This window comes from Notothenia rossii (assembly GCF_949606895.1).
Source record: "Notothenia rossii genome assembly, chromosome: 10".
NCBI classification, from domain to species: domain Eukaryota; kingdom Metazoa; phylum Chordata; class Actinopteri; order Perciformes; family Nototheniidae; genus Notothenia; species Notothenia rossii.
This window is the reverse complement of record NC_136908.1, coordinates 12,369,909-12,386,688: the sequence shown is the minus strand read 5'-3', so window position 1 is coordinate 12,386,688 and position 16,780 is coordinate 12,369,909. Positions and strand designations below refer to the sequence as shown.

At 40.5% G+C, this 16,780-nt stretch overlaps 1 protein-coding gene across 1 annotated transcript in view; it reads left to right on the top strand.

Moving 5' to 3' along the window:
* The first annotated feature begins 1,028 nt into the window (after positions 1 to 1,028).
* The window catches only part of rapgef5a (Rap guanine nucleotide exchange factor (GEF) 5a), a 43,983-nt gene continuing 28,231 nt past the window's right edge, over positions 1,029 to 16,780 (top strand). The window contains exons 1-5 of the mRNA XM_079653020.1: positions 1,029 to 1,451; positions 10,206 to 10,256; positions 11,352 to 11,458; positions 11,968 to 12,089; positions 13,191 to 13,368. Of these exons, the coding sequence (XP_079509146.1) occupies positions 1,308 to 1,451; positions 10,206 to 10,256; positions 11,352 to 11,458; positions 11,968 to 12,089; positions 13,191 to 13,368 (602 nt within the window). The 5' untranslated portion in view covers positions 1,029 to 1,307. The remainder of the gene's footprint in view (positions 1,452 to 10,205; positions 10,257 to 11,351; positions 11,459 to 11,967; positions 12,090 to 13,190; positions 13,369 to 16,780) is intronic.

Genomic DNA, 16,780 nt, shown 5'->3' with positions numbered 1-16,780 from the left:
ATGCGTTTTTCAAATTTCCCAACAGAGCTGAGTTATGTTTCAAGCCATACAGTGAATGTCTTCTTGCAAAACGCATAGAGAAATAGTTGCTTATTATGATGCCAGGGGAGTTCAGCTTTAAAAGCCAACATGAGACACACTGGGTCTAACCAGCATGCTAAGTAAACATACACTGCCTCTAACAAAAGAAAGAGTTTCAAAGTACTGTCTGATGATGACTATTATGGAAATGTAAAGAGTGGGGAACCAAAGGCGTCTCATCTTCATCCCCTTACAGGCTGGAGGTTTGAGACCGTCTCATGTTTCAGCTCATCAGCTTTCTGCCTCAGGTAAAACTGGAATAAAAAAAGCTCCACAGCTATTCTCACAGCCGGGACACGATGTAGCTCCACACCTGGAACATAGACTCTGCTGCAGCATACAACCTCCCACAGACAGACACACACTCCATGGCTTCTCTTTGTTTACTTTTGGAAATTTGAGCCAGGTAATGTGGTGACGTAGCCCTACCAAGTCTCTGCTTAATTTCTCCCTCCCCACACGGCTATTATCTTTATAGTGAAGCCTAGGACATAAATAAAACTTAGAATTAGACTGAAATATCAACCCCACAAGCAAACTTATATGTTTATCTTATTATATAAACTCCTGAATTCAATTGGTGACTTACAACTATCTCTGCAACATTTTATTACATGTACATAGTTTACTTCATCTGCATGACTTGGTCTTGAAACATAATCCTGGACTATTTTGTATAGATTTAACATTTGTATTGTTTTTTCTCTTATACGTTTATGTTGCATTGTACACTGTAGCTACTGTGCATTTGAAAATAAAGCCTTTGAATCCTTTGAATCTCATACACACAAACACTTTCTTTGGTTTTTAATTGCATGTTATTGTTGGCATATATGTTTAATGTTTTGCTAATGTTGTAACACCTTGTACAACATGCTTTGGCACTTCTATGTTTTCGATATGGTCATGCCAATAAAGCCCCTTTGAATTTAAATGAAGTGATGCAATGTTTTGTTGCACCTGTGACCTCCCACACACACTCTCACCAACCTGGTAGTGAGGAGTAGGACGCGCGAGCCATTGGGCGGAGCAGCGTCGCGTGCTGCGGAATACACATTCAGTAGGTCGTGCAGTTTTTGCAGATGCAGGTCGCTGAATGTGAGCGCGAAGTAGGGGGGGAAATGGCGAACGAGCGCGGGCGGCAGTGCGCCTTGTGAGGATACATTAAAAACTCCGTAGCGGTGGCAGGCGGTAGCTCGAGGACAGACAGGAGCAGGAGGGGGACCATGGAGGACTCGGAGCCCGCAGAGGACGGCTTGCTCGCGGGTTTACGATGGAACCGGAGCGCACGAGACCAGGCTCAGCTGAAACACAAAATCCGGGATCTGCCAGGACTACTGAAGCACGGGCTGCACCTGCGGAAGAAGAGCGTGAGTATTTCCGAAAAACTGACCCCTGACTGATTTTCCGTCCTTCCGTGTTTTTATGTTTTGATAAACCGTAGCAACGTTTTATCTTTTTAACCGTGAGTTTTACCGACCCCTCGCTCTGTGCTGCGAGGCTGTTTCGTAACCCCGTCACGACTCAGGTGTTTTCATTTTGTTACAAGCATTAATGTCGCAGAGGCAATGTGTGTGCGCGTGTGTGTGTGTGTGTGTGTGTGTGTGTGCGTGCGTGCGTTCGTGCTACATGCATAATAACTAGAATTGCGTTTGGATACCATGCCTTCACACTCCGGTAGTCAAGGCAACACTATCCCTCCCCAACAAATTCACTACATACGCCTAAATGCATACACTAAGAAAAATATTTTGGGTTATCTGACTGTCATATATTCTTTTTTTAAATTCTATTAATTATAGGTTATTGTTTTTTTATAAACGTGAAAATGCCCATCACAAGTTCTGAAAGCTCAAGGTGATGGTCCACCTTGAAATACCTCGTTTTTTTCCTACCTGCTATCCAGTACTCAAAGATAATCCCTTTGAAATCATATAAAACAAAGAGGAATCAAATCCTCGTATTTGTAGAATAGTATATGGCTGTTGCAGATTATTTTTCTCTTGATCATGATTCAGTTGAACTAATGTAATGTTATATCTATTATTTAGTAAATTAAACTAAAATTCCAATCCTATGGGCACATTTGTAGATCCACCATCAGCATTTTCTGTCATGGGCTCGCTGGTTCTGTTGTGTGATGATGGGTCTAGTAAGCAGTAAATGTGTGTGACACCTTGTTCCCTGATGTGGAACGAACACACCTGACAAGCCAAATCTCTGCTCACAGTGTCCGCTCAGCTCATCTTCATCTCATCTGTGGCAGGCAGGAAAAACGTGTCCCTGATTGCCTCTGTGGGAATCAGGGACACGTTGCCAAGTCTTCCAGTCCCTAAGGGGCCGAATGTGCTAAAAATATGCAACATTTGTGGTGGAAAGCCACTGTGGACTGAGGTGATGAACAGTTTATGTCACGTTACAAGTGATGTTTAAAGGACTTACATGTCAAGGCTGCTCAGTGTTCTTGTTACCTGTCTGTATAATACGATTAAATCCTCTCGGTGTAGAAACATCTCAACCATAGGTAATCCTGTAATGAACTGCAGAACAGAATATGCAAATAAGAACGACCAAATACGAGTCCAGACAACAACATTACACCGAAAACCACGAAGGCTGGATGAATCAGTGGATTACTTCCCTATTGAGTATTACAGAGGTTTTAAAATTCTGAAGCTCCATCAATCATCTCAGAAGCTGGTTTACTCTCAAAATAGCAGACGGTTTTTAATTGTGACATGAAGCGTATCATCTTTGTGTTTTGGTTGAATAGCCAAGCTGAAGAGAAGGAAATACTGAGTAGATGAAGAAAACATATTGAGCTTTGTTTCTCATCTAACTTGGTGTGCGTGTGGGTTAGTGTGATGAGGCGTGGGTAAGTAGTGTGAAGGTATGGCTGTTCTGTTCGGACTGGTCCTCTCCAGACACCACAGTTAGCTATGCTTCACCTAACACACACACACACACACACACACACACACACACACACACACACACACACACACACACACACACACACACACACACACACACACACACCCTTTTATCTATTCATTCTCCAAAAATATGTGTGAGAGGGAATACTAGTGATGTTTTTCTTTTGCACTAATGGCACAGAATTGAAATAGCTAAAAAGAAAATAATAACCTAATCTAAAATCACAGAAGTTACAGGGGGGCACCTGCACATATTGTTGTTGTTGATCCATCCATCTTAAACATGTGTTGCTATGATGTATTCAGCCCTGTAAAAGTGCTGGAATAAAGAGTCTGAAATAGATGTCAAATTACCTCATGAGCTTCTTTGATCTGCGCTGACAAGAAGTACTTGGAACTGGATTTATTGTCGCCTTAGGTTTTATGCTGCAGCGACTTCACTTTTGAAAATCCTGTTTTACTTTATTCTCTGTTGTGACTTGCTCTGGCATTCATCCTTTATTGGCTACAATATGATGGGAGCAGAAACATGTTCTTGAAGGAGCTGACTTTTGAACGTGCAGGTCACTTCCCAGAAGGCTCTCTGTCTGTACACCTGGTAGAAATTTGCATCAAGCTAGTATTCTTTTCTACTTTTCCAAAGACTGGACCACAGCTCAGTCGAGTGTTTTGAGAGCCACTTAATGATCAGCCACTCAAAACACATATGCAGTCAGTGTACCTCACGTTTGATACTGTTGGACTGACAGGTCCCACTGATTTATAGTGTGTTTTTCTGTTTTAACAGCACCCTTAAGCAAGTCTTCTGCAACCAGTTTGACTTTGTACTGTGAGGCTTTGTTGGTTTTTGTTGCTGACACCAAAACAGACGCAGAACTAGTGTGTGTGCTGCAGTGTGAGACATAAAACTTTCTTCACCGATAACGCTGCCAACAGCAATCAGAAAACAGCCGACTACTAACACTTTCTCACTGCATGCATGTGTGTTTTTCAGTTTCCTTTTTAATGCAGTTGATTTCTTAATGTAAGCCAGAGAGAGAGGAAATACGGAGGAGCATTTCCTTTTTACAAATAATGTTAAAACAAAGTGTAATGGTGGTGCACCCCCGCATTTATCACGCCATTTTGTTTGAGGTTGCAGCTTTTTCATTTTTCTTTTAATGAATTCATGGCAGACGACACGCTTGAAATTATTTGGATAAAGAACATGCTGCAAAAGCAACAGAATAGGATGAAAGGGTTTACTTTATATGCAATTACATTTTTTACAAGGGACATTTGGACATAATAAAATATATACTTCATCTGAACAATGTAGGCAGCCCCCTCAGCACCCCCCCCCCCCTTCCAGTGTCCATTCTCGCTGTCTCGCAGACCCCACGCAGCAAGCAGGAAATCAACCCAGCTCACACTGTCCGCTCCTCGCAGCAGCGAGCCGCGCAACGTCCCGCCAACTCGGCACCCAGACCCCACGCAGCATTCTCATCTGTTTGTCCTTACTGATGTCATTTTCTGGTTGCTAACGCCATTGTAACAGATAATCACTGACGTTCCGCTTTAACAGTGGTGGACTCATCAGAACAGAGTGGGCGAGCTGACCAATCAGAGCACAGTGGGCTCACAGGGAGGGGGGGGCAGGAGCTCCAACAAGCTGTTTAGGACAGAGAGTGAATACCGGTACACATACTATACAGAGATGCTGTATGAGAAACCAATGTGAGTTTGGAACATTGCACAATATAAATCTATTTTAGTAGACCTCAACAATGGAATTATGATCAGTAGAAATGGCCATGACATGGGACCTTTTTTAAAAGGACTAACGATACACAGCACACAACTGTATGTAAATGTACAGTATGCTGCTTGAAACATAATTTAGGCTGTTGCATGAGATAATTAAAGTGGTAATGTAAGCTAGCAGACTTTATGAACAATGTCTAAGGGGGAAGTTGATGATACTCCTCAGAAGATTATCTAATTTCTGCATAATACATGCAATGAAATACTGGCTTGTGATGTGATTTTATGTCTGCCAGCCATACTTTCACATCCATAACTGCATTATATATTGAGATAAAGAAGAGAAGTGAAAGGTGCAGAGAGGCCCAACACACATTCAACCCCCACTTACTGTATAAACTCACACACTATCACTATAATCAGTGTATTTGACTGAAACGATTAGCATTGGTGACACGAATGCTAATTCTTCTTCCAAACTTTAGGAATGTACTTGACTTATGAACATTTATCAATGTCCATATGCAGAACTAGCAAAGGCTGATACAAGTCAAATAAGATGACAAAGGACCAAAGACTTTTTGATTGAGATTTATGGGATTAAAATAAATAACAAAATCAATTGGCAAACAACGTAAATGAGAGTTTGAAAACGATGTTAGGATGGAAGGTGGTTTAAAAATAACAGCTGGAAGGATCTATTTTCAAGACAAAACAACCTTTTAAAATTATAAATCATGACCATCAACTCTGGTCTAATGATGTCCAAAATATTCTTGTCGGGATGCAAATGCTAACAATTAATCTGCATGTATCTTTTCAATTATTGAACTGACAGTTTGATCTTTAAAATGAACGAATAAGGTACAGATATTGCAGCTTAAACATTTAAAAAGGCCAATTCAACATTAAATAGCTTGTCCAATAAGAGTCTTGTGTATATTCTGTTCTAACCAGCAAGCCTTCACAGCTGAGATGCTGAAACTATACCATTGTTATATGTTGAGGGACAATTACTAATAAAAGCCGGTTATATCAACAAGCATACTATAGATTATTGTAGTTATTGTAAGCCAAAGGTCATGTGTGCTGCTGGCAGATAGGCGTGGTCTAGCGTTTTTTTTACAGCTTTACGGTATGTGTGTGTCTGTGTGTGTGTGTGCATCCATTGAGCATTAGGTGCTTTGATGTCTCCATTTTGACTTCCTTGTATGACGAATCTGTCAAGGAGTCGACAGGAGCTTAGTGTGTGTGTGTGGGGGGGGGGGGACTTGCCAAGCATGCCGTGCTGCAGCTCTTCACTGTGCTCAGCAATCTAATCTGAGAGTAATCCATTTCTTTGCAGATAATGACCTCGCTCTCTGCTGCTCTTTCTCTCTTTCTGTATACACACTTTCTTTGAAGTCATGAAACCGATAAGCATGCCAGCATGTGTTCTCTCTTTATTGCTCTCACTCCTCTTCTCTTTTTTTCCTGACGCTGTCTCTCTGTCTCCGGTACTGATGGCAGTATACTGTGTGATGGAGGAGTGTATGTTTGTGAAAAAAAACAGACGCAGACAAATAGACTCGCAGGAACATGGGCAGCAGACATGTCTCTCGTCATGAGAGACAGTATGAATGAAACTCCTCTCGGGCTGGTGTGACTTGAAGAGATGATGGTGGAGAAACAAAGACCTCTGCAGAGATCTGTGTTCACCAGACCGAGAGACAAAGAGATGGAGAGATAAGATAGAGCGACCGAGACAAAAGAGAAAGAAGGAGCAAGACCGAGATAGCGAGAGTCGGAAACAATTTATTTAGTCTGTGTGCTTGGCTGGCTGGTGTGCTCTACTTAACCCCCAGTCCAAATGTCGACACAGAAAAAAATCTCCTCTCATATTTACTGATATCTCGGGAGGACGTCCACGCAGAGCAGTTTATCATATGAAACTCCACGCTTGTTTTTTATTACAGAAGGGGAATTTTTTTTTTTCTTCTACAACTTTTTCTGTAATCTCTGATTTTCAAACAGTAATTCACAGTCACTAAGTCCATTTCCTGAAACCCAAGATGGCCTTTTTCACATTGCTTATTTTGCCCGACTGACGAGCCAAAAAGAGTGCTGGTGGGCAGATTTGGTTACCTTCAGAGAGAGCAGGTTTCCGCTCTTTATGCGATGCTAAGCTAACTTGCTGCTTACTGTAGCATTGTATTTACTGAACACCAGTGAGAGTAATATCAATCGTCTTTTGTAACGCTCTAAGAAGCAAAAACGTCTATTCCTTTTAGATCAAATTCTACTTTTTTGCCATAAAAATCAATGAAATATAGTTTAGCATCTTACTAGAGCAATGAGTGCAAAGTATATTTACATATGAATACATACAGTATGATTTATAAGGTATGTAATTCCATAGAAATATTTTATATACACGATAGATCAAATATATATATATATATACGATATGGACAGTAGTGCAAAGTATAAATACACTATAGGTCTGATGTGTACAGTTTAGACCAGGGGTGTCAAACTCAAATACACAGTGGGCCAAAATAAAAATAAATGGGTACTAGTCGAGGGCCGGACTGGTTCAATGTTTATTGCAAAACTTATTGAAATGAGCTTATTGCACATATTAAACCTGGAACTAACGAAGCTTAAATTATTGCCTATAAAAACAACATTAAACATTAAATAATCAGTTGCATTAATTTCCTATGGCTCTATCTGCAGCTTTTCCAGAGTCATTTCTTATGGTTACATTTTTCCACAGGCCAACAATTGCTTCAAAGAAACTATTTCCCTAAAAAATAAAAAAAAAACATGCCTTGTTGTCGTGAGAGAAAAAATGCAGAAGAAAACATCCATGGAAACTCAGTGTGCTGCTCTGTGATGCTAGTTCAAGCAGATACTTGGCATCTCATCTTGGGTGCAAGTTCATCAATGTTTGGGCTCAGGCTCTGAGCTGAGGAGACCCTCAGGATGGATTGAAGGTGTGCGTGCAATATACCGGCGGGCCAGATCTAATAGTAATTAGAAATTATCCTGCGGGCCGAAATTAAATCCACCACGGGCCGGATTTGGCCCCCGGGCCTTGAGTTTGACACATGTGGTTTAGACGTCAGTATACATATGATGAAGCATACTGTACTGTAGGTGAGCTGTGATCATGTGTGTGTCCTCGCTTGTGTGTGTGTGTGTGTGATATCGTAGACACTATCATCGCTCTAATGAGATCACACACACCGCTCTACATCTCTGTAATCATTTATTTCATTTTCTTTCAACTCAAAGCCACCTACGTGCATTCCTCTCGCTCTCTGTCTTTGTCTCACTCACTTTTTCTCTCTTTTACAATCACAATTAAAACAATCTCTCTGCCTCTCACCCCCCCCCCCCCCCCCCCCTCGCTCTCCCGCTCAATCTGTCATTCTCATATCCCCCCGTCATATATTCTGTTGTGATTTGTTCTGCCTCCCTCTCTTCCTATCCTCTTGCACGCTAACACATTTATATTTCCTCCTCCACATCCATCTTCCACAGTGGCTTCTTTGCTTTTCATTAGTTCAAGCATCTGATCTCTCTGTGTCTTCCCATTCTTCATCATCAGGCGAATGGGCAGCAGCAATTTCCAGAGGGAATCAAACCCACGACTCTATCACTGATCCCTTTTCCCTGACTGAGCTCACAGAGCAGTTACACGCCTATTGCAGGAGATTCTCATGCTGACTTTAATGAACGCTGGTAACGTGATCGCCATCCTAATCCAGTTCGTATTTGATCAGTGATTCACTGCCATGGTGGTTTCAAAGCACAAGGCAGTATCTGATTTTTTTTTTTCTTGCACCATATCCGCTGATAATAATGCTGTATACTTGGAAGATTGTGTACAAAGGCAATTGCTTTATTAAAATCGACAAAATATATCCTGCTGGGGGAAAAGGCCTTCTCCCAATTTAGCATGCTATTACAGAAAGCAGTTTTCCCCAGAATGATTCAGAAAATACATTTCCCCTTTTATCTTCAAAGCTTTCAAAGGCCTGCTGCATAAAAGCATGCCCTCTGCATGACACCGCCATGACCAATATGCATTTCATATAAAATGATCAATGTTGGTCTCATTGGAACAAAGAAACGTCTACTACTTTGGTTTATACTTGTTTCTTCATTATCTCAGGCACTCCCCTTTTTTAAGGACAAGCAGGATTGCTGTAACATACTTTTCTCCAAATCTCTTGTTCACTACTTTGAAAATGCACTGGTATTTTTTCCCCAATAGTTATTTTTACACACTTTTTACAGTTTTCTTCTTAAGTTTGCTCTGTCCGGTGGATGGTTGTTGAGTTTTGGCTTGACAATTGTTTTTACTTGGCGAGTGGTTCACACACACACATCTCATTCTACAGCTCAGCAGTACACCAATATATGTTTCTGTATGGATTTTATGCAAATAATAGTTAAAGAAGTAACAGAATCGTCATAGTTGATCAGTACTGCCATGTCAGGGGAGTGACAATGAATATATTTTTGAACATACATTTCAACCTTTTCATATGAAATACCTCTTGGCCTGTTGATCAGTGTCACAAAGAGAGATTCAGTGTTGTAAAACCATAACAAAACACATTTACTTAAAGCATTTAAAGCAAGCTTTGAATTCAGGTGCAGAGAAACACAGACATGGTTTTACTAAATTGCATCACAACGCACAACACTGCTGTGAAATACAGAAACAGATGTCTGGATGTAGTGCCTTTTTCCGCTCTACTTGATCTCCTGTAAGACTCACTCATATTTAATCTGTTTTATAACCGCTGTGTCAACACCTCCATTTAGCTCCTCTGGCACCATAATAATCCACAAAGATTACAAGTTTATTTCCTGGTAGAGGAAGTAGAGTTGGAGTCGACACGCCCAGGAAAAGGCTTCAACATGAAGGCGTGATGGTAGACAGGATTTATTAAGCTGTTATATTGTGACACTGGCAATTGCATTTTACTGTTGAGGAATTACAATTTAGTTTTTACTGGTAAAAACAAAGTGAGTGCATAGGTCACTAACTCTGTCTCTGTTTAACCATTTTGTACACTTAATAAGTCAAAAGAAATGGCCACATTATATACCTTTGGCTAATTGTGTTGCGGTATTGTATGAATGTATGAACTATGTTTGTTACTGCCGTCAGTTTGAACAAAACCTGACTAATGTTTGGGGAACGGTCAATCTTATCGTGTGTGTGTGTGTGTGTGTGTGTGTGTGTGTGTGTGTGTGTGTGTGTGTGTGTGTGTGTGTGTGTGTGTGTGTGTGTGTGTGTGTGTGTGTGTGTGTGTGTGTGTGTGTGTGTGTGTGTGTGTGTGTGTGTGTGTGTGTGTGTGTGTGTGTGTGTGTGTGTGTGTGTGTGTGTGTGTGTGTGTGTGTGTGTGTGTGTGTGTGTGTGTGTTTTATGTATTGTTTCAACAGCAATCACCTGACACGATACCCGGACCAAGTACTGGACCAACAGTTAACAAGGTAAGGACACACACACACGTACAGGTGATGTCATCCCTTTAGTTTTGCTATGAAGTGAGTGTGTTTGCTTAGCCTCTATACAGGTGACATCATCATTATCTTGGGCTGTTTTCCAAGCTAGTTTCACCAACCTCTCTCTCTCTCTCTCGCTCTCTCTCTCTCTTTGAGCTAATTTGTCATGCATCAATGTAATGTAGTTGAGCAAATATTTCGGTACTGCACTCTGAAAATACCTTGGGGTAAAAAATAAAAGTTTTGACTTAAGTATATGTTTTTTGAAAACTTTAGCTTGAGAAATAATTTTAAAAAATAAACATCTGCAGCTTAAATGCTGTTATTTGTGTGCACTGCTGTGTACTCTGCCTGCTTGGTTGTTTGTCCCTGAGCGAGTTGTATTGAATATCATTTTTTTAAATATCTTGCCTAAATGGCAAAAAAGCTGACACTGATGTGGTACCCCAATGCAGTATGACACTTACAAAAGCTCCTTGCCCCTAAATCTCTTTCTCTCAGCTTTTTGTTTTACCAGATATCAGTCTAAAATACATTTTCTATGAATTGATTGAGCTGCACCATTTAATAATCTATGGAGATTACTGGTGACAAAGATTGTGACCATTTAGACATAGCGCAACTAGCGGTCTAGGATTCACAGTGCCATTTTTAACACATGGGACTAACTATCTAACGCATGCTTGACCATCAATCTATAAACGTTATAAAGACTTAAAGTGCAGTCATTTACATAATCAGCTTCAATGAGGGAGTCTCTCATGTTCCTCAGGAAGCAACCCCTGCTCTGTTGCATGTGAATATTAATGACGCAGAACAAGCATGCCTGTAAACAGTTTAATTGAAATACAGTCCTATTTAACATAGTGTCAATAGCAGGATTATTGCTGAGCGTGAAGGCAAAGTCAATGTTTAACTCAGGGACGAAGAAATCGAGTTGTCCTTGTGAGGCCGTCAATGACAGCATGTAGCCTCTCTAGCTCTGCAATCAATGTTCAAAACAATGTTGAGATATGTTTTCTGTGTTCAGATTTTAAAATGACAGTGTCAAATGTAAAGTGAATGTGGTTCTCTGTGTGTCAGTCTTGTTCCCAGAGTTTTCCATGCGCTGGTCGGGCTGTGAGGAATGCCTTCCTCTCTCATGGACCGTACCCGGCTAAAGACAAGATACACCTTGCCAGAATCATACGGTACACTTGTCTCTGAGTTTGTTTGTCTGTCTGTGTGCAGTATGAATCGATGTGTCTGGTGAAGCATGTGCACTGACTCACCAGTCACTGTTGAGCCCCGTCCTGATTGGCCAGTTTAGTTGTTTATGCAGTAAGACGAGGAAAGTGTGACGTAGACATGATATAGCAGAGCACAGGATGGAAAGGGAATACAAGCGCTCTCATGCAATATACAATGAATACAGACTCATGCGAGGACCATGTGAACATCTGGACACAAATATAAATAAGAGCTTGTATCCCTCATCATGGATACAAACACACACACACACACACACAGGGAGTTTATCCTCGGGGAAAGCAGACGGAGAGTATTCAGAGGAAAAAGGCTTACGGAGAACTAATGAATAATCGATGAATATTGATTAAATAAAAAAAGACAAGCCTTGTGCAGAGGTAAGGAGTGTGTGTGTGTGCATGTGTATCGTAACACTGTGTGGTTGCACTTGTGTGTGTGTGTATTTTTACAGGCGTAGCTACGTGGGTGTGGAGCTGGTGCAGTGGCTGTGTGAGCAGTGTGTGTACGTGCGCTGTCGGACTACTGCTGTGCGTGTCTGGCAGGTGCTGCTGGAGCTGGGAGTCCTGCTGTCTGGTAAATACACACACACACACACACACACACACACACACACACACACACACACACACAACCCCACACACCTCCATACCTGAAGGTTGAGTGTGCATCAAGATTTATAGTCACCTTCCAGTGAGACCTGTGCTAAAAAGCCAAAAGATGAGCTAGTTCATTACGAACAGAATAGAGATGAGTTAGCTTCTTCCTTTACCTGTTTAACTGTACAAGGTAATATCTCTTTTCTTATGTTTATTTAAATCCTTCTGAACTACCCACACATCCTATTTCAATATTTACCAAAGACAACTAACATTATACTTCACACTCAACCCTCTGAGAAGCTGAATCTATTATGATGAAACTACACTTAGTATGATATGCATAACACATCATTGTAGAGAAGTTATAATATTGAAAAGCAATGCATTTGTTTTTTAAGAATGAGCAAACCTAATCATCTTGAGGCTACTTGCTTTGGAACATTAGTATTTAGTTCATCTTCCTGGGTAATCCAGCGTATCTGAAGAGTTTATTTCGGTTTTTATTCCATACAAATTATACTGCTATAAACTGTCAACAATGACTGAGGACTGAATTTAGTGCATCGATATACATTTAATAATGTACGAAGCAATGCTTGTTCTGTCTCCAATCTTTATATTTTGACTCACATTTAAACACATTTGACCCTGTTTAAACATCTGTAATCAGCATGCTCATTTCTATATTTCAAAGAACAATGTTCCGTTCTGTTAATGCTGACCTTACAAGCCATTTGATTTTAACGTAAATTATATATACTTAGTTCTTGATTAACTCTATACATCTGTGAACATTCTTAAAAATAACACAACTGTGCATCATTCGCCTTCCTTTCTATAGCAGTGATTGCCACTTATGGATTGTGATGCAGGGGAGCTCATGGGCTCCTGAACAAAGCAGCGCCTAACACTGTAATCATATACTGTATACCTTCATCAGGTTCAATTATAGCTATTATTGTACAAATAGACAGAGTTTGTTACATTTTGGCACACTATTACTGTGAAAAAAAGAAAGGGAAAATCAGAAAACTTTAATAAAATCCCTTTTTTTCTGTGTGCTTTCCTTCTCCAGTGGACCAGCGGGTGGTGTTTTCAGACTCAAACTCTTACTACCAGTTCAGCTTTGAGGAGTGTGACTCCGCCTCCTGTGACTTTCGCCGCAATGAAGGGGAGTGGTCCGAGGCGGTTAGGCTCCTCCTACAACTCGCCCCGTACGTCCAGTTTCGCTCTGGAGGCGGGGCCAACAGCCCGTAAGTGTCCATTAAAATCTTATTGCAAGTAACGCTGCGATGGATGGGCAGTAGGGGGTTCCCTTTTTTTTAATCTAGTTTGAATAAACACTTTTATCTCAACTTGACACGGTTTGCTTCACTTGCTAAAAGATAACATTTGATTGTTCTTTTAAAGAAATAAAATGTGTCTTTGGGGACGGAGCCGATACATCCCTCTCCTCGTTACACTTAGCCAAACAAGCACAGGGATTAGTCGGAAATGTTTGCATGGCTTCTATTACTTTTATGCAGCCTGTTTACGACTTGTATGTCGTTTCTTCTGTTTTGTGCTAAGAAAGAGAACACTGCAGTTCTTGAACACCCTCCTCTCCACTCAAAACCAAAGCCTGTCGCCCCATTAGACACTATATTTGGTATTCAGAAACATCATTACATCATTTATTGAACATTTTCCTAGGTTTTTTTTGGTTGTTCGAATAAAATAAAGAAATCACTCCTTTAATGGATAATCCTATGAACTGATAATATAGGTCATATTTATCTTTCATAATGGCATGTTGTTAGGTTTTTGTCATTAGAGCGAACATGTTCAATTGTTGCAGAATGTTGAGGATAGTTGATAAAACTTTAAATGTGACTCAGTAGTAATTTACTAGATGATCTCCGTTGACCTGGAGTGGAAGCTCTCGGCGCTCTGGTTGAATATCAAAGTCGAAGTGACAGTTTTCCCGCTTAGATTTACAGTATGATTAAGGTCATTTGTCTGTCTGATGACAAGTCAGTTTGTTTGATTTGGTGGAAACGTGCACGGGCACAAGTTTTGCAGCACATTATAAACTCACACATACACACCCTCTCCAAAGATCTTTCCCAAATCCTAGCTAGAGCCCTAATCTCTAGGTTTTAAATCCTCAGTCTGTTTATGTGACACACGCGCGCGCACACGCACACGCACGCACGCACGCACACACACACACACCTTAACATCTATAGAAAAAATGCACAAAAAACTGAAACATGATGAGGATACGCACACACACACACACACGCACGCACGCGCGCAGAGTGGTGTCAGCCAGAGTTCCCGGCTTTCCTGTTCCTGTATGTGGGATTCCTGCTGAGGATGCCACTGAACTCAATCTGTCATTCAGAGAAAGAAAGAGGGTGAGACAGGGAATGTAAAAAAAATGGAGTATATATTGAGAGCGAGGGAACAAGAGCACACGTTAACACATTCATCTGTGTGTCAACTTCAAAGGGAGTATTTGCAGACACCAGGGAGGGAGCACGACGGCAAGGGGAATTGAATGTCATACTTACTGATATAATTGTCATGTAATATACTTTATGTACCTCTGTGTTACTTTCTATACATCATGATGGATGACGTGCATACTTAGGGTCACTCCACGACACATGGTTTCCACAGGTTGGTAGTGTGCAGAGATATTAGGGCTTAATAACAGGTTTCTACCCCGTTTTTCACTAATTTAACCAATAATATTTTAGTTGTTTTTTCTCCCTGGCTGGTTTCACCTGGAATGCTCTCTGATTTGCCTGCAAAAAGTTTAAAGACATGTCTGCATGTTTTTATCATGTCGTGTTTTAAATGTATTCTCAATCATATTCATATTATCCACATATTTTGTGAGTTTCTTCTAAAAACATCTCAAAAACTGCAGTTCAATTTTTGGGTGTATTAGACACAGATGAGATTATGCATTCAACACGTTCCCTCTGTCTGTCACTTTGACCCCACTGCTGTCTGAGCCTCTCTTTGACTGGCGCAACATTTCTCTGCAGGCATCCTCTCGTCTCACACCCTCCCTTCCTCTCAGTCTACCGCTCTGTTGTTGGTGTCAAGGACAATAGTTGTAGCTGCCAGGGGAAACAGCCAAAAGTATATCATCTCTAAAGCAATAATTGTACGTCAGATATTGTGTATGCGTTCTAATTTGAATGCTTCTTATCTAAAAAAAGCCTTTATCCAAAAACCACTAATGTCAGATTGGAATTGTTTTTTTTATCGTACGTTTATATACAGCAAAGCTAGCATGCATATTTTTTTACCAAATTAGAGAATTGCACTTTTTTTGAGCTGCTGCAGCAAGATTTGAAATGCAGCCGTGTGTAACTGATGCTAGCGCTCCTCATGAATTATGGCAACTTATCTCTTGCTGAATTCTAATCTAATGAGGCAAGCATTACACTGATACTGATAACTTGTTGCCTGAATATGGAGTACCATCAGCTGACAGTTTGGCCTCCTGTTAGTGATTTTTCTTTCCTTGGTGAAGCCTGAGAAAAATATGCTACTAATTAAATGTGTTATCTCCTCTGCATCATGTGTAGAAGATGTTTCTCTTTGTGTCAACACTTCCAGCGTTTCCAATTGGATCGCTGTGTCTGAACAAACTGCTACCAGGCACAATGTGGTCATTAAATATGATTAGTTTATTGTTCATTGTACACCGTGAGGCTTTCTAAAAATAATTGCTGTTTTGCGGGAAAGAAACAACAAGAATCTCATGGTTTCAAGTTTTCTTATTCTTAAAAAGGTACTGTTATATTAATGACAGTCTTATTTACTCTACAAAATAACAGGTCCCTCGTCCCTCATTATGTCGCCATCTGCGTTCAATTCTGTTTCTATTTAATGAGCTTTATTGGCAAGAACCTCTCTCACTGTCTCATCTCTGTCTTCCTCTGTGGCTCAAATAACACTTAAGGTCTGAACTTGCATATATAGTGCTTTTTAAAAGAGCTTTATAAGGAGAGGTGATTAAAGTTTAACTCTGAAAATATGTCCTGCTCACTGCCAATGGTGTGGTGACATCACTGCTAATGTCACCACATTTGTTCATTTGAAAGTTTAGTCCATGTCAAGCTTTGATTGTCAAAACTGACTCAAATGAATGAACATCACTGCATCTAGCACAGTGAAAAAGGGTACTTTAGTACAGTACATCAGCTGCACAGAACTTCTGTATAGACACAAAACAGAGGGGCACAGTAATGTAATGCTATACAATAGACTTGCAATAAAAACATTTGAAGTCTTTATGTTCACAATATCTTCTCTCTTTGTCCCTTCACTAATGCCTCCTCATTGTATATAAAATACAACATTTTTATCAATGCACATTTTCATTTGAGTTTTCCAGTTTTATGCATTTAAAAAAATCAAGGTATTTCTGCATATCATTGAGCAGGAAGTAGAGAATTGCCACAAGCTTAAATATGACACCTTAGCTTAGGATGAGAAAACACACTTGCTTGCTTTGCATGGCGCTTTGGTCCAAAGAGGGCAACAAGCCAAACAGATTCTGCAGAGGGCTGAAGAAACAGAGCCACACAGTAGTCAAGGGTTTCCACAGAGATAACATCGACCACAATCTGCATTACGGCACAGGCTTTTATCTCTGTTAGA